Source organism: Mustelus asterias, chromosome 24, assembly GCF_964213995.1.
Source record: "Mustelus asterias chromosome 24, sMusAst1.hap1.1, whole genome shotgun sequence".
In the NCBI taxonomy this organism is placed as follows: domain Eukaryota; kingdom Metazoa; phylum Chordata; class Chondrichthyes; order Carcharhiniformes; family Triakidae; genus Mustelus; species Mustelus asterias.
Window position 1 is genome coordinate 51,510,460 of NC_135824.1, and position 23,911 is coordinate 51,534,370.

At 48.5% G+C, this 23,911-nt stretch overlaps 1 protein-coding gene across 2 annotated transcripts in view; it reads right to left on the reverse strand.

Annotated features, from left to right (window-relative positions):
- Nucleotides 1-689: 689 nt before the first annotated feature.
- The window catches only part of bckdha (branched chain keto acid dehydrogenase E1 subunit alpha), a 65,701-nt gene continuing 42,479 nt past the window's right edge, over nt 690-23,911 (reverse strand). Inside the window, exons 8-10 of one of the 2 annotated variants that reach the window (XM_078241682.1) lie at nt 14,272-14,443; nt 6,997-7,163; nt 690-2,668 (exon numbers count right to left, since the gene is read on the reverse strand). In XM_078241682.1, coding sequence (XP_078097808.1) covers nt 2,653-2,668; nt 6,997-7,163; nt 14,272-14,443 — 355 coding nt within the window. In that variant the 3' untranslated portion in view covers nt 690-2,652. Of the gene's footprint in view, nt 2,669-5,484; nt 7,164-14,271; nt 14,444-23,911 lie in introns of those variants that run through there. The other variant, XM_078241683.1, reaches the window with a different exon arrangement.

A 23,911-nucleotide genomic window follows, 5' to 3' on the forward strand; every position in this document is an offset into this window, starting at 1 on the left:
GACCAGTAATAAACTGGTTATTTCCTCGTCCGTTAATGAATAGCTATACTCAACATTTTCAATGTAAATGAGCTCTTGCTGGGGGAAGGGGGGGGGGGGGGGGGGGGAGAGCTGCTAATGGGGGTGGGTTAAAAGTTTATTTATTAGTGTCACAAGTAGGCTTACATTAACACTGCAATGAAGTTACTGTGAAAATCCCCTAGTCGCCACACTCCGGCACCTGTTCGGGTACACTGAGGGAGAATTTAGCATAGCCGATGCACCTAACCCAGCACGTCTTTGGACATTAAGGGGTAATTTAGCACGGCCAATGCACCTAACCAGCACATGTTTCGGACTATGGGAGGAAACCGGAGCACCCGGAGGAAACCCACGCAGACACGGGGAGAATGTGCAGACTTCGCACAGACAGTGACCCAAGCCGGGAATCGAACCCAGGTCCCTGGCGCTGTGAGGCAGCAGTGCTAACTCACTGTGCACTGGCCATTAATGATCGGGTAGTTTCACAGTCACCAGGACTGAGACGAGCTTTTTAATTCCAGATTTGATTGAATTAACATTCCTCAATTCCCCATGGCGGAGTTTGAACTCTTGGCTCCCGATCGTTAACCCAGGAACTATTCTGCCATCACACTCCCCGGACCGCAGATGAAAATTAAAACAAAGACGCTTAGCCGAAGGTTTCAGTCTTAAATATAGCTTTTATTATTAACATTTTCACATTCCGTCAGAGCAGCAATAGGGCTGCCAATATGCTCCTGAAGTGATAAAAGCAAAATAGTGCGGATGCTGGAAGCTGAAACAAAAACAGAAAATGCTGGAACACCTCAGCAGGGCTCCCAGCGTCTGTGGAGAGAGAATACAGCCAACATTGAGAGTCTGGAAGAGTCGTCCAGACTCGAAACGTTGGCTCTATTAGCCTCCACTGATGGCTGGTCAGACCTGCTGAGATGTTCCAGCATTTCCTGTTTTTTACCGAAGAGAGTTGGATTCGATCAGGGGTTCCACGAATACGTCACCCGTTCTATTTGAGGAAGTCCTCAGAATTATTGCAATGCTCTCTCACAACACCCCCCCCCCCCCCTCTCTTAACCAAGAGCGTGCAATGCGGGAGAGGTCTGTAGACCACAGCATGGTGGGGGGAGTTTGGAGACCACAGCATGTGAGGGAGTATGAGAACTGCACATGCAAAATTCCAGGGCTTCTGAACCTCTTCCACATCAGGAAATTTTGTAATGACATTGCACGCAAATGTTGGCGCCTGCCAGTCCGAAGGAATGAGACAATGGCCCAAGTTTCCCTGTGAGTGGATCCATGTGTGTAAACACCTTTAGTCTGTGCCTTTGTAATGCTGCAGGACCCATTTTAACACCAAGCTTGGAAAGCCCGTCTTGACCCTTTTAATCTTTTTGACCTATGATTATACACGCAGCTTTAACATTTTGTTTTGTAACAACTTTTATTAAGATAAATACGGAATTAGAATTTGTTCTGGCTGCTTGCGGCTCAGCATTCAATGTGAATTTTTAGTTGATGATCAAATTCTCTCTCCCTCCAAGTCCGCTCTTCACAGCAATGGTATTAGTTATCACCAAACTTGCACACTAACAGCAAACTGTACTGCGGCCATCATGATCGCCAAGTAGTAAGGCAGGATTTTGGGGGGGGGGGGGTTTCCAAGAGCACTTGCGACGTCACTTAACACAGGGGGAAATGAGTGAGATATCTTTTGATATCAGTAAGTGGCAGTTCAGAGTCCATCCACCGTGTTATCAGGGACCGCAAACAAACCATGTATCATTAATACAGGTCCGGGTAGTGGTGGCAGGGAACACATCACAATGTTTGGTTGTCTTGAGTAAGTTCTTGGCTCCTTCGTCAGGGTGGAGTCCCAGCTCATCCTGTTTACAGCAGTCAGCAGTGCAAATGGATGGAGAGGGAGGGGGGGGGGGGTTGCCAATGCTCCAGAGCTGCCCTGGTGGCTCCGGCAATTTAAAAGCTTAATCTCTTGTGCAACCAACACTGGGAGGGTGGGTATCACTGGGGCATTTAAAAGTAAAACTGCACTTTTATTTCAATTCTTTTTAAAATAAAACTTTCATGGATTATGAAAATATCAGTGTGGCAGGCAGCTGACATTTGACTGGGGGGAGCTGGGGGGCGGGGGGAGGTGGGGGGGGGGGGGGGAGGTGGGAGGAGAGACAGAAACTTGCATCATGAAAACCTTCAGGAACACACCACCAGAGTTGGCAACCCTGGGAACAAAGAGTCGCAGCAGCAGCGTTGAATAAACCTTCGACTCGGATTGCTCTCGGCAAATGGTTTCAACAATTTTGGGCACGCACGGACCAGTTTTGGGTGCCCCGCCCCACTTAAAAACGCTTAGAACATCTCCAAAAGTTCCTAACTCCGACAAAAAATATTACCACAGTCCCCCCCCCCCCCCCGCGACTGACAAAACAAGCCCCATCCTGTACTGGAACCGCATCAAACATCTTAGTAAGAGGAAATCTACATCTGTTTAAACAAATATGATGCAGACAGACAGTGGAAGACAAATTAGGAGGGGTGGGAGGAGGGAACCAACAGTGCATTTGATGCTGCACCCTCCTTATCTGTGATAACAGTCTTTAGAGTCTTTCAGAAACTTGTTCAAATCTTGTCACATCTGGAAAAGATTGTAGTGAATATTTAAAGCAAGCTTGCTTGTGTCATCAGTAATGGCTTCTCCCACTGACTGCAGCAGTCATAGCATCGTAAAATCCCTGGTGTGGAAGGAGGCCATTCAGCCCATCGAGCCTGCACCAACTCTCCTACAGTGCATCTCACCCAGGCCCTATCCCCATAACCTCACGTATTTACCCTGTTAATTCTCCTAACCTACACATCTTTGAACACTAAGGGGCAATTTAGCATGGCCAATCCACCCAACCTACACATCTTTGAACTGTGGGAGGAAACCGGAGCATCTGGAGGAAACCCATGCAGACATGGGGAGAACGTGCAAACTCCACACAAGACAGTCACCCGAGGCTGGAATTGAACCCAGGCCCCTGGTGTTTGTGAGGCATACAAGGTCGGAACTGAATCCAGGTGTCTGGCACTGTGAGGCAGCAGTGCTAACCCACTGTGAGGCAGCAGTGCTAACCCACTGTGAGGCAGCAGTGCTAACCCACTGTGAGGCAGCAGTGTTAACCCACTGTGAGGCAGCAGTGTTAACCCACTGTGAGGCAGCAGTGCCGTCCCACCCAGCAGTTAAGGCAGTGAGGTGGACAGAAGAATCAAGCAAATGGCCAGAACAGTTGTTGACATTTCTTCAACGATGAAGTGCAGTCTGGAACTCACTGCAGATCAGTAACACATCAGGCTGGATTCGAACACCGCAAATCACAATTAGATCTCTCTTCCATCCACCAACTGAGTCAGGCCTTTGTCAAAAAAAATCCCCAGTTTGTTCTAATCCCTCTAAGCTACATTATGTAGCAGTCAGGAGTGGGAACAGTTTACCTGTGTAAACTTGCATAGTAATCCACTGTATACTGAAATGTCTCACACATATTATATTTATGAAGAGAAAGAGAGAGAGAGAGTACCTCTCGCAACCTCAGGATATGGGAGTTATTGCTCATGTAACTGGAGTGGGACTCAGAAGTGAGAATGCTCTCATTGAGACAAAGCCAACACTAGATAGTGTTAGAGGGTGATGTATTAATAATGTTAACATTATTTATTTTAATGCCACTTGGGGGGGGGGAAAAGAGTGTGGGATGAGGTGGGCCGGTGGAGGAGTGGAACTGGAGTACGTGGGGCAGATGATGGGTTGGAGGAGGAGTTTATCAGAGAATCCCGACAGCGCAGAAGGAGGCCATTCGGCCCATCGAATCTGCACCGACCACAATCCCACCCAGGCCCTACCCCCATATATTTACCCCCGCCAATGCCCTGACACTAGGGGCAATTTAGCACGGCCAATCCGTCAAACCTGCACGTCAGACTTGTGGTCGGTGCAGACTCGATGGGCCAGGTGGCCTCTTTCTGCACTGTAGGGTTTCTATGATCTTTGGGCTGTGGGAGGAAACCCACGCAGACATGGGGAGAACGTGCAGACTCCGCACAGACAGTGACCCGAGGTCGGAATCGAACCCGGGTCCCTGGCACTGTGAGGCAGCAGTGCTAACCACTGTGCCACCGTGCTGCCCAGAGTGAATGTCCAGGACCTGTGGCCATGCCATTGTGAGTTAGAATTCTCGCTTCTCTCCCACTAAACTGCTGAATTCTACATCTGGTGTTTCGTTTCCTGTTACTTAATTTCCTTCTTATGGGGTTGACGGTAAAACAGTCATTGTCCCTCCAGGGATGTGATGAATAACATCCTAATGTTACATACAGCCTGCCCGACAGCATTACATTACCGCAAAGCACCTCATGCTGGTGAATGACTTTGAAGTTTCAGGCAGCAAAGGCCCGATCGGATTGCCAAAACGTACTAACAATGTGGGGGCCGGCCTGAATAACTTACCAAGTTCCATCCTCACCGATCCCCACCCCCTCAAACTGCAAAGCAGCTTCCACTGGCCTTCCCCCAGAGTCCTAACTGGATGGAACGGCCATTAGATCCTTGGACAGCGAGGATACTTTCAGTAGCCCTGGTTCGCCAGAGATGTGACAGGGAGCTGTGCTGGGATAGAAGAATAGATCATAGAAATCATACAGTGCAGAAGGAGGCCATTCGGCCCATCGAGTCTGCACTGACAACAATCCCACCCAGGCCCTACCCTCACATATTTACCCGCTAATCCCTCTAACGTACACATCCCAGGACACTAAGGGGCAATTTTTAACCTGGCCAATCAACCTAACCCGCACATCTTTGGACTGTGGGAGGAAACTAGAGCACCCGGAGGAAACCCACGCAGACACGAGGAGAATGTGCAAACTCCACACAGACAGTGACCCGAGCCGGGAATCGAACCCGGGACCCTGGAGCTGTGAAGCAGCAGTGCTAACCACTGTGCTACCGTGCCGCCCGGGATGTCTCTGCAGCGTCTAGCAACGCAACTGGACAACTAACCCGCAAGAACCAACTAGTGTTGTACAAAGGAGGTCCCATTTTGAGCTTAAGCGACCTAGAACAAAGTTGTTTTTTTTAAATGGAAAAAAGATCTTTAGTGACGTATGTCGTCACAAAGTATGATAGCAGCAATGCAGGGTGGCACACAAGAGGCAGAGGTTTAATTATCCCTCCGTGTGCATGTGTAGTGCCATGGGGCGACACGGTAGCACAGTGGTTAGCACTGCTGCCTCACAGCTCCAGGGACCTGGGTTCGATTCCCAGCTCGGGTCGCTGTCTGTGCGGAGTTTGCACATTCTCCCCGTGTCTGCGTGGGTTTCCTCCGGGTGCTCCGGTTTCCTCCCACAGTCCAAAAGATGTGCGGGTTAGGTTGATTGGCCATGCTAAATTGCCCTTTGGTGTCCCGGGATGTGTAGATTAGAGGGGTTAGTGGGTAAATATGTAGGGATATGGGGGTAGGGCCTGGGTGGGATTGTGGTTGGTGCAGACTCGATGGGCCGAATGGCCTCTTTCTGCACTGTAGGATTCTATGAAAAGACCCTGGGGTGGGGGTGGACAGAGAGGCCAATTCTCTTCACCCACGGCTCACCTGCAAATCTGGCTCAGGGTGCTGATGCCAATGACAAGATCCCTCCACCCCCAGCCGGTGCCCTGGCTGAAATTGCCTTTAGGTAGTTTAGTACAGACTAGCTGGGAACAGAGGGGATTCTGGGGCTCTGCCCTCACCTAGCACTGCCTTAACCCCCCCACCCACCCCCTTCAAAATAAGGGGGAGCAGATTTAGGGACTGAGTTGAGGAGGAACTTCTTCACACAAAGGGTTGTGAATCTGTGGAATTCCCTGCCCAGTTGAGGCTACCTCATTGAATATTTTTAAGGCAAGGGATGGATACATTTTTGAAAAGTAAAGGGATTAAGGGTTATGGTGAGCGGGCGGGTAAGTGGAGCCGAGTCCACGAAAAGATCAGCCATGATCTTACTGAATGGCGGAGCGGGCTCGAGGGGCCAGATGGCCTACTCCTGCTCCTAGTTCTTATGTTCACCACGCCAGCCCCAAGGCTACTGCGGAACCCGGAGAATAATCTTTGCTAATACTGCAAAGAGGTGTGCGTATACAGGGAGCTGAATGGTAGTGTAGTGTTCAAAAAGGATTACTATTCTGACCTCACCATGTCTCACAAGCTAACACAACACCATCGCAGACCCTTCCCAAGAGAATGCACATGATTGAGGAGATACTTTACAGATCAAGACCTGGAGGAAATAAACAGACCACGGCCAACCTTGTGCCCACAGAGCTCCGTTTATAAGCTGCCCTCCCAAATCTGAAACATTGAAGTCAATTAGCTTATTCGCACAGGTCTGGTGCTGCCCCCTTTCTGTAATCAGTGCACGCTGGGTAATGTAGCTCTCCTGTATTCCCAGAACATTTGCCCCGCTTCCGGGTAACTGATGTCATCAGCTATGGGAGTGAAAGGTTCTTCCTCTCAGTGGCATCATTCCCGGGGTCCAGAACTATCTGATCCCGGGCATTCCCAGGACGATCCGATCCCGGGCATTCCCAGGACGATCCGATCCCGGGCATTCCCAGGGTTCAGGACGATCCGATCCCGGACATTCCCCGGGTTCAGGATGAATCTGATCCCGGACATTCCCCGGGTTCAGGACGGTCCGATCACAGAGGACCAGGATTTCACCGGAAGCCAGTCCCTTCACCCCATGACATCAGATTCCTATCACGCCAGCTGCATTCACAAGAGCACTCGGATCACAGGGACATGGAGCACGTGGAGGGAAGATTCGTAATCAGTCAGGAGATTGGACTTTAGGGAAACAATGACTTGAACGACAGAGGGATGAGAAAGTGGGCCAAGCAGATGGAGGATGGGGGGTGGGGAAGAACCAGACTTTCTAAAGAGCGCCTACTTCTCGTAATGGTCGGCGGGATAATGCTCTCCGTACATCTTCAGGTGCCTCTGTAGCCCCTCCTGCTGTTTCTGGAGGTTGGGCGGGGTCTCTTCGTACACATCGGAGAACATATGATCCAGTTTCGGTTTCAGTGCCCGCTCAGCCTCCTCAAAGGCTTCCATGACCTGCCGGGGAGATTGCACAGTCTGTCAGTTAAACAAGGGGCAGTTTACCTGTCTGGCCAGCAATGAACCTCCCTCTCATGGCCTTAAAGTACATTTTTGCTGCTTTTTGTTGACCTGTAGCACCCATGGGCAGAGGGCACCCTGGGGTACACTAACACTGCTCTTAAACCAGCTTTGTCTGGTGTACGGAGAATGTATTCCAGCTTTCACTACTTCTATGAGGGAAACACAATATTGGCACCATATCCACCTCCTTTACCTCAGGCTCACACACATTTGGCGGCACTGCTGCCTCACAACGCCAGGGATCCCGTTTGATTCCCGGCTTGGGCCGCTGTCTGTGCGGAGTCTGCACGTTCTCCCCATGTCTGCATGGGTTTCCTCCGACAGATATGTGGGGGTTAGGTGGATTGGCCATGCTAAATTGCCCCTTAGTCTCAGGGGGACTGGCTAGGGTAAATGCATGAGGTTACGGGGATAGGGCCTGGGTGAGATTGTGGTTGGTGCAGATACGATGGGCCGAATGGCCTCCTTCGGCACTGTAGGGATTCTATGATTTGAAACTAAGAGCCATTGGATAATCTGCAGATTTTCAACTCTCTACCAAAAAGTTTATTTATTACTGTCACAAGTCGGCTGACATTAACACTGCAATGAAGCTACTGTGAAAATCCCCTAGTCGCCACACTCCTGCTCGGGTACACTGAGGGAGAATTTAGCACGGTCAATGCAACCTAACCCGCACATCTTTGGACTGTGGGAGGAAACAGAGTACCCGGAGGAAACCCACGCAGACACGGGGAGAACGTGCAGACTCTGACGGTGACCCAAGGGAATCTAACCCGGGTCCCTGGCGCTGTGAGGCAGCAGCGCTAACCACACTGTGCTTCTCGCCGAGGTTGGGTTTGAGTTTTTTTTTAAAAATTGATTTTATGGGATGTAGGCCTCGCTGGCTGGGGTGGCATTTGTTAGCCATCCCACGCGAACTAGCCATCTCATCAGCAGCTCACTGAGAGGTATGAAATGATGATATTGTACCTCAGGGTGTGGATCTGGCTGAGAGGCAGGCACACTGAGGGTGATATAGATATTCTACCAGGCAGCTGGCCCAGTGTGGATGGCGGGAAAGTCCCTGCTTTGGATAACACAGAAAGCCTGCGGCTGAGTAGGAAATTAAAAGGAAGAGCAACTGCTGGCGTTTTGCCACTAAATGTTTTAAAAGTAAAAAGTTTATTTATTAGTGTGGCAAGTGGGCTTACAGTAACACTGCAATGAAGTTTCCACTAGTAGGAAAAACTAGAACCAGAGGGCACAACCTCAGGCTAAAGGGATGATCCTTTAACACAGAGATGAGGAGGAATTTCTTCAGCCAGAGAGTGGTGAATCTGTGGAACTCTTTGCCGCAGAGGGCTGTGGAGGGCGGGTCATTGAGTGTCTTTAAGGCAGAGATGGATAGGTTCTTGATTAATAAGGGGATCGGGGAAAAAGGCAGGAGAATGGGGATGGGAAAAATATCAGCCATGATTGAATGGCGGAGCAGACTCGATGGGCCGAGTGGCCTAATTCTGCTCCTATGTCTTATGCGTTTCTGACATGTAAATAAAAATTTGAGTGATACTGCAATTGGGTATGTGATCTGAGAGGTTATCTTGGCATGCCAACATCGCAAGTGAAATTTAATCTGTGTGTGTGTGCTTAAGATAAAAGCAATATGGGTGGGTGCATGATTGTCGTGACTGCCATACTACCTTGAGTCACTGAATCATAGAAACCCTACAGTGTAGAAAGAGGCCATTCGGCCCATCGAGTCTACACCAACCACAATCCCACCCAGGCCCTACCCCCATATCCCTACATATTTACCTACTAATCCCTCTAACCTACACATCTCAAGACACTAAGGGGCAATTTTAGCACAGCCAATTAACCTAACCCGCACATCTTTGGACTGTGGGAGGAAACCGGAGCACCCGGAGGAAACCCACGCAGACACAAGGAGAATGTGCAAACTCCACACAGACAGTGACCCAAGCCGGGAATCGAACCCAGGTCCCTGGAGCTGTGAAGCAGCAGTGCATGGTGGTGGATATTTGCTTAGCAAATACACGCAACTACGTGAACCGGGATTGAACAAAGGCACAGTCTTTGACTAAAATTAGTGCATGTGGCTAAACAGACCCGCCATAGCGTCCTGTCAACATTTAATCACACAAAACCACTCTCGGCAACAGCAGCATCACTTCCTTCCCTTTGTTTTTGAGCTCCCTCGAGATAAAGGCTAACATTCCATTCCCCTTTCTTGATTACATTTTGTCTTCTGGCTTTTAGGGATGTGTGAGAGTGAATGCGGGTGAGGGAGAGCGCGTGTGAATATGTGTGTGTGTATGTGTGTGTATATGTGTGCGCGCGCGTATGTATGTGTGTGCGCGTATATGTGCATGCATGCATACACGGGTGATATGTATGCATGCGTGTTTGTGTGTATGCAAGTTTTTACAAATATATAAAACGGAAAAGAGTGGCTAAAGTAAATGTTGGTCCCTGAGAAGGGGGATTTAATAATAGGAAATGGCGGAGGCCTTAAACAAGCTTTTTGTGTCGGTCTTCACAGTGGAGGACACAAATAGCTTACCAATAATTGACGGTCATGGGACTGTAGGGGGTGAGGACCTTAAAACGATCACTATTACTAAAGAGGTAGTGCTGGGTAGGCTAATGGGACTAAAGGTAGACAAGTCCCCTGGTCCGGATGGAATGCATCCCAGGGTGCTGAAAGAAACGGCAGAAGTAATAGCAAATGCATTAGTTGTAATTTATCAAAATTCACTGGACTCTGGGGAGGTGCCAGCTGATTGGAAAACAGCTAATGTGACGCCACTGTTTAGAAAAGGAGGTAGACAAAAGGCAGGTAACTACAGGCCGGTTAGCTTAACATCCGTAGTTGGGAAAATGCTGGAATCTATCACTAAGGAGGAAATAGCAGGAAACCTGGAAAAGAATGGTTCAATCAAGCAGACGCAGCATGGGTTCATGAAGGGAAAGTCATGTTTGACTAATTTACTGGAATTTTTTGAGGATATAACGAGTGCAGTTGACAGAGGGGAACTGGTGGATGTGGTGTATTTAGATTTCCAGAAGGCATTCGATACGGTGCCTCACAAAAGGTTGCTGCAGAAGATAAAGGTACACGGAGTTGGGGGTAAATTGTTAGCGCGGATTGAGGATTGGCTATCTAACAGAAAGCAGAGAGTCGGAATAAATGGGTGATTTTCCGGTTGGCAATCAGTGACTAGTGGCATGCCGCAGGGTTTGGCGCTGGGGCCTCAACTATTTACCATATACATAGACGATCTGGAGGAGGGGACCGAGTGTAGGGTAACAAAGTTTGCGGATGACACAAAGATGAGTGGGAAAGCAAATTGCGTGGAGGACACAGAGTCCGCAGAGAGATTTGGATAGGCTAAGTGAGTGGGCAAGGATCTGGCAAATGGAGTATAACGTTGGTAAGTGTGAGGTTATCACTTTGGAAGGAATAATAGTAAAATGGACTATTATTTAAACGGTGAAAAATTACAACATGCTACTGTGCAGAGGGACCTGGGGGTCCTTGTGCATGAATCACAAAAACTCAGTTTGCAGGTGCAGCAGGTAATCAAGGTGGCAAATGGAATGTTGGCCTTTATCGCGAGAGGGATGGAGTATAAAAGCAGGGAGGTCATGCTGCAACTGTACAGGGTACTGGTGAGGCCACATCTAGAATACGGTGTACAATTTTGGTCCCCTTATTTAAGAAAGGATATATTAGCTTTGGAGGGGGTACAGAGAAGGTTCACCAAGTTGATTCCGGAGATGAGGGGGTTAGCTTATGAGGAGAGATTGAGTAGACTGGGCCTGTACTCATTGGAGTTTAGAAGGTTGAGGGGAGATCTTATAGAGACATATAAGATAATGAAGGGGCTAGACAGGGTAGAGGCAGCGAGGTTATTTCCACTTACAATGGAAACAAGAACTAGGGGGCATAGCCTCAAAATACGGGGGAGTCAATTTAGAACAGAGTTGAGGAGGAACTTCTTCTCCCAGAGGGTTGTGAATCTTTGGAATTCTCTGCCCAATGAAGCAGTAGAGGCTACCTCGTTAAATGTGTTTAAGTCAGAGATAGATAGATTTTTAACCATTAAGGGAATTAAGGGTTATGGGGAGTGGGTGGGTAAGTGGAACTGAACCCACTATCAGATCAGCCATGATCTTATTGAATGGCGGAGCAGGCTTGAGGGGCTAGATGGCCTACTCCTGCTCCTATTTCTTATGTTCTTATGTATATGTGTGCATGTGTGCGCGTGCATGTGTACACTTTGTTCCTTCTCACAATACATAAATATTCTAATTAGTGTTTTTGGACTTGGGAGTGGATGAGCTCACACACGCTGACCTTGGCAACACTGACTCACCAATTGCCCGAGGGTTGGAGGTATGAGAATGATGAGCAGGAAGATACCAAGTCAAGCCAGACACACATCATGATGGTCAGAGCATCGTGACTACACACTTTTAACCCCTCTCCCACCACCAAATCCCTCTCCCACACATGTAACCTTTGTCACCGAGACAACAAAGGAATACTCTGGAGATTCCTCCCCTACCTTCCCCCATGCCCTTGATTTCTTCAGTCAGTCAAAACCAGTCCAGGAGGAGAGGCGATGCCCAGTGGTATTATCCAGGGACCCGGGTTCGATTCCTGGCTTGGGTCACTTGTCTGTACAGAGTCTGCACGTTCTCCCCGTGTCTGCGTGGGTTTCCTCCAGGTGCTCCGGTTTCCTCCCACAGTCTGAAAGACGTGCTGGTTAGGTGCATTGCCCATCTAAATTCTCCCTCAGTGTTACCCGAACAGGAGTCGGAGTGTGGTGACTCGGGGATTTTCACAGTAACTTCATTGCAGTGTTAATGTAAGCCTACTTGTGACACTAATAAATAAACTTTAGTGGTATTATCGCTAGACTATTAATCCAGAAATTCAGCGAATGTTCTGGGGGACCCGGGTTTGAATCCCGCCACGGCAGATGGTGGTATTTGAATTCAATAAAAAATATCTGGAATTAAGAATCTACTGATGTTGTCGATTGTCGAAAAAACCCATCTGGTTCACTAATGTCCTTTAGGGAAGGAAATCTGCCGTTCTTACCTGTTCTGGCCTACATGTGATTCCAGAGCCACAGCAATGTGGTTTACTCTCAAGGGCAACTAGGGATGGGCAATAAATGCTGGCCCAGCCAGCGATGCCCCATGTCCCACGAATGAATTTTTAAAAAAAGAGATCACAAAGATCATGTATTATTTTGTAAAGCGGTGGTGATGTCGTGGTATTGTCACTGGACAATAAGAAGGCGTATGGTGTGCTGGCCTTTATCAATCGAGGGATTGAGTTTAGGAGTCCGGGGATAATGATGCAGCTATATAAGACCCTCGTCAGACCCCACTTGGAGTACTGTGCTCAGTTCTGGTCGCCTCACTATAGGAAGGATGTGGAAAAGATTGAAAGGGTGCAGAGGAGATTTACAAGGATGTTGCCTGGATTGAGTGGCATGCCTTATGAGGATAGGCTGAGGGAGCTTGGTCTTTTCTCCTTGGAGAGATGTAGGATGAGAGGAGACCTAATAGAGGTGTATAAGATGTTCAGAGGCATAGTTCGGGTGGACTCTCAGAGGCTTTTTCCCAGGGTGGAAATGGCTGCTATGAGAGGACACAGGTTTAAGGTGCTGGGGGGGTAGGTACAGGGGAAATGTTAGGGGGAAGTTTTTCTCACAGAGGGTGGTGGGCGAGTGGAATCGGCTGCCGTCAGTGGTGGTGGAGGCAAACTCAATAGGGTCTTTTAAGAGACTCCTGGATGAGTACATGGGACTTAATAGGATGGAGGTTTATAGGTAGGTTTAAGTGGTAGGGATATGTTCGGCACAACTTGTGGGGCCGAAAGGCCTGTTTTGTGCTGTAGTTTTTCTAAGTTTCTATGACTAGACAGTAATTCTCTGGGAACCCGAGTTCGAATCCCATCTCAGCAGATAGTGAAATTTGAATTCCATAGAAAATCCAGAATTAAAAGTCTAACGATGACCATAAAACCATTGTCAACTGTTGTAAAAACCCACCTGGTTCACCAATGTCCTTTAAGGGAAATGTTTTAAAAGTTTATTTATTAGTGTCACAAGTAGGCTTACATTAACACTGCAATGAAGTTACTGTGCAAATCCCCTCGTTGCCACACTCCGGCACTTGGGGTACACTGAGGGAGTCTTTAGCACGGCCAATGCATCTAACCAGCGCGTCTTTCGGACTGTGGGAGGAAACCGGAGCACCCGGAGGAAACCCTCACACTCACGGGGAGAACGTGCAGACTCCACACAGACAGTGACCCAAGCCGGAAATCAAACCCTGTTCGCTGACGCTGTGAGGCAGCAGCGCTGACCACTGTGCCACCGGAAAGACATTTGTCATCCTTACCTGGGCAGGTTAGATGCGGGAAGGATGTTCCCGATGTTGGGGAAGTCCGGAACAAGGGGTCACAGTCTAAGAATAAGGGGCAAGCCAATCAGGACTGAGATGAGGAAGAACTCAGAGAGTTGTGAACCTGTGGAATTCTCTACCACAGGAAGCTGTTGGGCCCAGTTCGCTAGATACGTTTGAGAGGGAGCTGGACGTGGCCCTTGAGGCTAAAGGGATAAAGAGGTATCTCTCTTGAGGAGGAGAGAAAGCGGGAATGGCCTACTCCTGCACCTGTTTTCTATGTTTCTGGTCTGGTCTGGCCTGAAAGTGACTCCAGACCCTCGCAAGGAATGGTCAATAAACAAGTCCACATCTCACGAATGAATAAAGCGGGAACTTCCTTGCCCGAGTTGTGCGGCTGAGTAACAAAAGCAACTGTCGTGAGTTACTGGCAAAAATATGGAGTTGGCAAAACCTAATTCATTTTCAGCCTCTGTCCCGAACTGTGTCTCAGGCTGTGACAAAGCGTTTTACCACCACTGAAACACGCATTGAAGTGTAGTTACTGTTGTGATGTAGGAAGTGTTTGGAAGGATTATGGCAACGCTGTCCCGCTGGCTGCCGTGATACCTACCCGTTTCCTGGACTGCTTCCTCCAAGCTTTCTCCTGCTCCTCGTCCCACCAACCCTTATTCACCATGTAGTGTCTGAGCCTGGAGATGGGGTGGTCCTGCTTGTCCCAGTAGTTCACTTCATCCACGGAGCGATAGGCTGAGCTGTCATCGCTGGTACTGTGATGGCCTATCCTGGGGGGGTGCAGAACACAATTCCACTATTAGTGACAGAAAAATCCCCCTTCAACGCGCCCCCCCCCTGCGCCGCCCCCGCCCCCCCCCCGCCCCCCGTGCCCCCCCCCACCCCCCGTGCCCCACCCCTCCCCCCTCCCTCTTCTCCTGAAGGCACAGACTCAGTGCTTGGATAATTTTGTGTGGGCATAGGTCACCATTTGATATCGTGCTTAAGTGACTATGAGCCATGACAAAGTGTCCAGCGGACAGACAGCAATGTGATTGAATCTTAAATGCCCTCTGAAGTGGCCTAGCCAAGCACTCAATTGCTTCAAACCTCTAGAGTACAGAGGAGTAAAACATAGCGGCACGGTGGCACAGTGGTTAGCACTGCTGCCTCACAGCGCCAGGGACCCGGGTTCAATTCCAGCCTCGGGCGACTGTCTGTGTGGAGTCTATGCACTCGCAACCTCGCATGCACCACGCATTGCAGCACTCTGGGGAGGGAATTCCATGTCCATCACCAAGAGTAGCTCAGTAGCGCCACTGTTGACCAAGCTGCTCCAGTCCTGAAGGACAAACCGTCCTCAATGATGGAGAAGCTCAGCACACCAGAACAAAAGATAAGGCACTTGCTACAATCTTCAGCTAGAAGTGCGCATGATCCATCTCGGTCTTCTCTAGAGATTCCCAACATCACAACCAATTTGATTCACTCCACGTGATATCAAGAAACGGTTGAAGGCACTGGATACTGCAAAGGCAATGGGCCCTAACAACATTCCGGCAAAAGTGCTGAAGACTTTGTGCTCCAGAGCTTGCCGCAGCCCTGGCCAAGCTGTTCCAGTACAGTTACAACATTGGCATCTACCCAGCAATATGGAAAATTGCCCAATATGTCCTGTACACATAAAAGAGGACAAATCCAACACAGCCAATTACCGCCCCATCAGTCTACTCTCAATCATCAGTAAAGTGATGGAAAGGGTCATTAACAGTGTTATCAAGCGGCGCTTGCTTAACAATAATCTGCTCACTGATGCACAGTGTGTGTTTTGCCAGGAGCACTTAGCTCCTGACCTCACTACAGCCTTGGTCCAAACATGGACAAAAGAGCTGAATTCCAGAGGTGAGGTGAGAGCAACAGCCCTTGACATCAAGGCAAGACTTGATTGAGTGTGGCATCAAGGAGCCCGAGCGAAACTGGAATCAATGGGAATCAAGGGAAAACTCTCCGCTGGTTGGAGTCATACCTGGCACAAAGGGAGATGATGTGGAGATGCCGGCGTTGGACTGGGGTAAACACAGTAAGAGTTTTAACAACACCAGGTTAAAGTCCACCAGGTTTATTTGGTAGCAAATGCCATTAGCTTTCGGAGCGCTGCTCCTTCAGAAGGAGCAGCGCTCCGAAAGCTAATGGCACTTGCTGCCAAATAAGCCTGTTGGACTTCAACCTGGTGTTGTTAAAACTCTTACAAAGGGAGATGGCAGTGGGTGTTGGAGGTTAATTATCTCAGCTCCAGGACATCTCTGCAGGAGTCCCTCAGGGTAGAGTCCCAGGCCCAACCATCTTCAGCTGCTTCATCAATGACCTTCCTTCCACCTCAAGGTCAGAAACGGGGATGTTTTCTGATGATTGCACAATGTGCAGTATCATCGGCGACGACTCAAGATTCTGAAGCAGTCCATGTCCAAATGCAGCAAGATCTGGAGAATATTCAGGCTTGGGCTGACAAGTGGCAAGTAACATTCGCACCGCACAAGTGACAGGCAATGACCATCTCCAACAAGAGAGAATCTAACCACCACCCCTTGTTATTCAATGGAATTACCATCGCTGAATTTCCCTACTGGGGGTTTTCACTGACCAGAAACTCAACTGGACTAGCCATGTAAACGCAGCGGCTACAAGAGTAGGTCAGAGGCTGGGAATTCTGCGGTGAGTAACTCACCTCCTGACTCCCCAGAGCCTGTCCACTGGTGAGTCTGAGGAAGGAGCAGTGCTCTGAAAGCTCGTGATTCCAAATAAACCTTTTGGACTTTAAACCTGGTGTTGAGAGACTTCTTACTGGAAATATATTCACCGTCGCTGGGTCAAAATCCTGGAATTCCCTCCCTAACTGCACTGATAATGTTCCTACACTGGAATCCATAAGGACATAAGAAATAAGAACATAAGAAACAGGAGCAGGAGTAGGCCATCTAGCCCCTCGAGCCTGCCCCGCCATTCAATGAGATCATGGCTGATCTGAAGTGGATCAGTTCCACTTACCCGCCTGATCCCTATAACCCCTAATTCCCTCACTGATCAGAAATCCATCTATCCGTGACATATTCAACGAGGTAGCCTCCACCACTTCAGTGGGCAGAGAATTCCAGAGATTCACCACCCTCTGAGAGAAGAAGTTCCTCCTCAACTCTGTCCTAAACTGACCCCCCTTTATTTTGAGGCAGTGCCATCTAGTTCTAGCTTCCTTTCTAAGTGGAAAGAATCTCTCCATCTCTACCCTATACAGCCCCTTCATTATCTTATAGGTCTCTATAAGATCCCCCCTCAGCCTTCTAAACTCCAATGAGTACAAACCTAATCTGCTCAGTCTCTCCTCATAATCAACACCCCTCATCTCTGGTATCAACCTGGTGAACCTTCTCTGCACTCCCTCCAAGGCCAATATATCCTTTCGCAAGTAAGGGGACCAATACTGCACACAGTATTCCAGCTGCAGCCTCACCAATGCCCTGTACAGATGCAGCAAGACTTCTCTGCTTTTATATTCTATCCCCCTTGCGATATAGGCCAACATCCCATTTGCCTTCTTGATCAGATGCGGTTCAAAAGATAGCTCACCATCACAGTGTCAGTTAGGGATGGGTAACAAAGTGACCTAGCCAGAGACACCCACATCCCACGAATGAATAAGAGGTGTCAACATGGGTTTGCGAGGGGGGAAATCATGCTTAATTAATTATATGAGTTTTTTTGGGAAGTAACAAGCAAAGTGGATAGAGAGATCTATAGATGTGGCGTGCTTGGATTTCCAGAAGGTATTTGGTAAGGGGTCACATCAAATGTGACTACACAAAGTAAGATTACATGGTGTAGGGGTAAAGGATTGGCTAGCTAACAGGAAGCAGAGCAAGGATAAATGGGTCATTTTCAGATTGGCAAGCAGTGACAGGAATCAGCACCGGGGCTTCGATTATGTACAATCTACATCAATGACTTGGATGAAGGGATGGTAGCTAAATTTGACACCAAGATAGGTAGGAGAATAAGTTATCAAGAGGCAGTAGAGAGTCTGCAAAGGGACATAAACAGTTTAAAAGAGTGGGCAAGGAATTTGGCAGATGGAGTACAATGTGGGAAAACGTGAACTTATCCACTTGTGGCAGGAATAGAAAAAGATACTATTTAGATGGAGAGAGACTGCAAAACCCAGTGGTACAGAGGGATCTGGCTGCCCAGTACATAAAGTTTAAAGTTTATTTCAAAGTGTCACAAGTAGGCTTGCATTAACACTGCAATGAAGTGACTGTGAAAATCCCCTAGTCGCCACACTCCGGCGCCTGTTCGGGTACACCGAGGGAGAATTTAGCACGGCCAATGCACCCTAAGCAGCACATCTTTCGGACTGTAGGAGGGAACCAGAGCACCCGGAGGAAACCCACGCAGACACAGGGGAGAACGTGCAGACTCCGCACAGACAGTGACCCAAGCCGGGAATCGAACCCGGGTCCCTGGCGTTGCGAGGCAGCAGTGCTAACCACTGTGCCACCGCGCGCCGCCCCATCACAAAAGGCCGGCAAGCTCGAAAGCCGTCGTATAATCGGCTTACAGGGTTTTGATCCGATACCCTGAACCTCACCGACCGGTCAGTCCGCAAGAATCTGGAATTTCAAACATCTTTGTAAAGGCATCGGTCTCTGCAGGGATCGTAACACTACATAAATAAAAGCTTATTTTTGTAGGTTGGAACAAAACGACTAAATATTGCACATGTTGGTTCAATTCTGACCAAGAGTTCTCTGCTCAGCTCCAGCCGGAAAGGAAGATAACCCGTTACCATGTTACAACACTCTGATTTCCTACTAAATACAGGCACAGTTACTGCACAGACACTGTGCACACAGGAAGATTCAGCTACACCAGCGAACTGCAGTTAATCTAATGGTTAGATTGAGGAAGGAATATTGGCCAAGAAACCCGGGAGGTTCACTCTTCCGTTTAAATTGTGTCATGAAATCTTTTACATTTATAATAGCTGAACAGGCAGAGAAGTCTTCATTTCTACCTCAATCGAAGGCAGTGCCTCTTACAACGCAGACCTTCCTCGGCACTGATTATATACCTGGGATGGGGCTCGAATTCGGCCTCAAATGCAAAGCTGTTACCACCCGAGCAATTCAAAGATCCTTAGAGAGCACCTTCCAAGCCCACCTATCTGGAAGGGCAAGGGCAGCAGATACATGGGGGAACACCACCACCTGCAAGTTCCCCTCCAAGCCGCTCACTGTCCTGACTTGGAAATATATCGGCCGTTCCTTCGCTGGGTCAGAATCCTGGAATTCCCTCCCTCACGGCACTGTGGGTTAGCCCACAGCAGGTGGGCTGCAGCGATTCAAGGGCGGCGGCTCACCACCACCTTCTCAAGGGGGCAACTAGGGACGGGCAGTAGATGCTGACCCAGCCAGCGACGTCCGTGTCCCACGAATGAATAAAAAGCAAGCCACACTGCGGCACGGTGGCACAGTGGTTAGCACTGCTGCTTCACAGCTCCAGGGACCTGGGTTCGATTCCCGGCTTGGGTCGCTGTCTGTGTGGAGTTTGCACATTCTCCTCGTGTCTGCATGGGTTTCCTCCGGGTGCTCTGGTTTCCTCCCACAGATGTGGAGATGCCGGCGTTGGACTGGGGTAAACACAGTAAGAAGTCTCACAACACCAGGTTAAAGTCCAACAGGTTTATTTGGTAGCAAATACCATAAGCTTTCGGAGCACAGCTCCTTCGTCAGATGGAGTGGATATCTGTTCTCAAACAGTGCACAGACACAGAAATCAAGTTACAGAATACTAATTAGAATGCAAATCTCTACAGCTGTGCTCCGAAAGCTTATGGTATTTGCTACCAAATAAACCTGTTGGACTTTAACCTGGTGTTGTGAGACTTCTTACTGTGTTCCTCCCACAGTCCAAAGATGTGCGGGTTAGGTTGATTGGCCATGCTAAAAAATTGCCCCTTAGAGTCCTGGGATGCGTAGATTAGAGGGATTAGTGGGTAAAATATGTAGGGATAAGGGGGGTAGGGCCTGGGTGGGGTTGTGGTCGGTGCATACTCGATGGGCCGAATGGCTTCTTTCTGTACTGTAGGGTTTCTATGATTGTGAGCTAATCTCAGCTGGGGTCAGTTATTGCTTCTGCATGTGGAAGAGGCGGCAACCAGCTGATGCCTGGTGAGAAACAATAGCCTGAACAAAGGGTATAATATATGGCTTTGAAATGGTCCAGCCACGTTTCTTTACTAAACGCGGGCAAACAGAACTTTGCGTCCACTGGAAAATTGGTTTGTTCTGGTAGATACAAAGTCTGTTGTTTAAATGCTGCATCCCAGGCTGGGTGTGGTGTTTTGGAACAATTGAGTGCAAGTTACTGGGTGATTCTCTTGGTTTGACTGTTCAAGGTGGTGCATTATTAACATCGCATGTGCTGTGATATTTCTATAAGGTGGCTTGGGGGGGAAGGGAGGGGTCAAGCCTGAGGGAAGGTGTTCAATGAATATTTGATGAGTAGATCAAACTACCTATTCAATAAAGACAAAGAGGACACTGTGACTCAGCAACACTTCACACCCGTGAACACCTTGGCTCGAGTGACAAAGCGATAAATTACTGCAAACTGGATGGGGTCAAATTTAACCCCTCGAGGCTCGAGGGAAGCTGGTGCAATCGGCTCAGCGACTCATTGTACAGAACACAGAGCAGGTAGCTGATCCGGTTCGCCGGTTAATACCGCGCGGGTTGGGTTATCAAACAACACGCCGCACGGAAGGTCATCCAGACTTGAAACGTTGGCTCGATTCTCTCTCTCCACAGATGCTGTCAGACCTGTTGAGGTTTTCCAGCATTTCCTGTTTTTTTTGTTTAGGGTGGAGAGTCAGATGTTCTTTCCTAGGGTAGAAAAGTCAAGAACTAGGGGACATTGGTTTAAGATGCGTGGGGAAAAGTATAGAGGAGGCGAGGCGTGTGTTTTTTTTTTTTACAGAGGGTGGTGAATGTCTGGAACGCGCTGCCCGGGGAGGTGGTGGGAGTGGGTACGATCGCGGCATTTAAGGGGCAGCTAGACGAATACATGAATAGGATGGGAATGGAAGGATACGGACTCTGTAAGTACATATGGTTTTAGTTTGGGCAGGCATCATGATCGGCGCAGGCTTGGAGGGCCGAAGGGCCTGTTCCTGTGCTGTACTGTTCTTTGTTCAGTAGCTACAGTATTTTGCTTTAAACGTGCAGCATCATGTTAGTCCACTGACTGGATCCTCTCTTTGCTTAGGGCTAGTCCAGGCCAAGGGATTGAGATCTCTCCTTTCAGTCTGTCAGACATAACATCCCAAGACACCTCATATCCGCTGACCCCTGAGGCAAAGGAGGTGACTTTTTCAAAGAGACAGATTTTGAGGTGGAATTTAAAGGTGAAGGGGCAGACAGGTTTAGGAAGGAGGATTCCAGAAATTAGGGCTCAGGTCCTTGAGGACAAGGTGAGACAGTTTTTAAAAAAGCTCGAATGGGAGGGCAGCAGATATCACGGGGGGAGGGGGGGGGGGCGGTGTCGTTATGCTGGAGGCAGTATTGCCAACTGGGATTAAATGTATTCCTGAAGGTTCCATTACATGGTGGGGTGGTACGGTGGCACAGTGGTTAGCACCGCTGCCGCACAGTGCCCAGGGACTCGGGTTTGATTCCTGGCTTGGGTGACTGTCTGTGTGGAGTTTGCACGTTCTCCCCATGCCCGAGTGGGTTTCCTCCAGGTGCACTGGTTTCCTCCCACAGTCCAAAGATGCGCGGGTTAGGGGGATTGGCTATGCCAAATTGTCCCTTAGTGCCAGGGGGACTAGCTAGGGTAAATGCATGGGGTTATGGGGATAGGGCCTGGGTGGGATTGTGAATGGTGCAGACTCGGTGGGCTCAATGGCCTCCTTCTGCACTGTAGGATTATATGTTTCTATGACTTGCCCCCCACTCTCCAGCCATTAGTTGGCCAACACATCCATCCTTGTGATGTATGGCCTTCCTACACTAATTGGAAAGCACAAAGACTCATTGCCCAATGGGATGATGCTCCAATTCAGCTAAACAGCCTTTTTTTGGGCAATTTTCAATATTTTTATATGTGGTAAAGAGAAATGTTCAAAGAAAAATGACAAGGGGGGGGGGGGGGAGGAAGAGGATGGGAATCATAATACAGCAGAGAAAGAGCCACTCAGTGGATTGCGTGTGCCAGTCCTTTCTAAGAGCTATCCAGTTTGTCCCATTCCACCACTCTTCAGCCATACCTCTTCCGTTCTGTTTCTTTCAGGTTTTTATCCAATTCCCTTTCGAAAGCCCCCCTCAAGTCTGTACCCACCACAATTTCAGGCAATGTATTCCAAACCCTAACCCACTAGAGTTTTTTTTTAAAAAAAGTCCTTCTTCACGTTGCCTCTGGGTCATTTGCCAATCACCTCAAATCTGTTCCCCCTCATCATTGACCTTCCAGCCACGGGCAGCTTTCTTTACTCAAACTAAATTGGCCAGGATTTAAACACCTTCTTCTTGCTCCAAGGACGACAGCTCTAGTTTCTCCAGACTTTCCTTGTCACTTCAATCCCGGGGATTGCTCCATGTTCTCCAAAGCTTCCACAAGGACATGCCACCAGGTTTCTGGGGGGCTTAATTTCCTCAATGTAAATTCTGACATCAATTTTTCTGGTTGGTTCCATTGGTCAGAACATTGAATACAGGAGTTGGGATGTCTTGTTGAAGTTGTACAAGACATTGGTAAGGCCACACTTGGAATACTGTGTACGGTTCTGGTCACCCTATTATAGAAAGGATATTATTAAAATAGAAAGAGTGCAGAAAAGATTTACTAGGATGCTACCGGGACTTGATGGTTTGAGTTATAAGGAGAGGCTGGATAGACTGGGACTTTTTTCTCTGGAGCGTAGGAGGCTGAGGGGTGATCTTATCGAGGTCTATAAAATAATGAGGGGCATAGATCAGCTAGATAGTCAACATCTTTTCCCAAAGGTAGGGGAGTCTAAAACTAGAGGGCATAGGTTTAAGGTGAGAGATACAAGTGTCCAGAGGGGCAACATTTTCCACACAGAGGGTGGTGAGTGTCTAGAACAAGCTGCCAGAGGTAGTAGTAGAGGCAGGTACAATTTTGTCTTTTAAAAAGCGTTTAGACAGTTACATGGGTAAGATGGGTATAGAGGGATATGGGCCAAATGCGGGCAATTGGGACTAAGTTTAGGAGTTTTAAAAAAAAGGGCGACATGGACAAGTTGAGCCAAAGGATCCGTTTCCTTGCTGTAAATCTCTATGAGTCTATAGTAAGCTGGTACAAGCAGGTTTGCCAACAAGCTCAGACCCGACCACAGCTACCCGAGAGGCTGGCAATGTCACAGAACGATGTTGGACAATTATTTGGGTTTTGTTAAAGGTAGCAACAGTGACAATGAACTACGAAAGGTTAGTATTACACGTACAGCAAGTAAATAGGAAAACTAATAGAACGTTAGGGCGGCACTGCTGCCTCATAGCGCCAGGGACCTGGATTCGATTCTGGCCTTGGGTAGGGATTCTATGGTTTGCATGTTCTTCCCGTGTCTACATGGGTTTCCTCCGGGTGCTCTGGTTTCCTCCCACAGTCCAAAGATGAGCAGTTTAGGTGGATTAACCATGGTTAAAACAAAAAAGCTCGGGGTTTGGGCAAGGTGCTCTTTTGGAGAGTTGGTGCAGACTCGATGGCCTTCTTCCACACTGTAGAGGTTCAATGGGATTCAATGGTTATCATTTATGGCAGAGGAGAATCAATTATGCTTCAGAACAGGGTATTGGTGAGACCACATCTGGAGTATTATTTCCAGTATTAGTCTCCTTATTAAAGGAAAGATGCAAATGCGTTAGAAGCAGCTCAGCCAGACTTTACCAGACCAACACCAGGAATGAGCAGGTTGTCTCAGAAAGGTGGGAGGGGTCAGATTTGTATCCACTAGAGTTTACAAGAGACAATTTGATTGAAACCTTTAAGATCGTGAGGGGTGTTGACAGGTTGGATGTGGAGTTGATGAATCCTCTTATCTGAGAATCTAGAACTAGGGACACTGTTTAAAAATAAATGGTTGCTCATTGAAGACAGAACTGAGGAGAATTTTGTTCTCTTAGCGGGTCATGAATCCCTGGGAACTCTCTTCCTCAAAAGGCAGAGGAAGCAGAGCTGGATAGATTCTT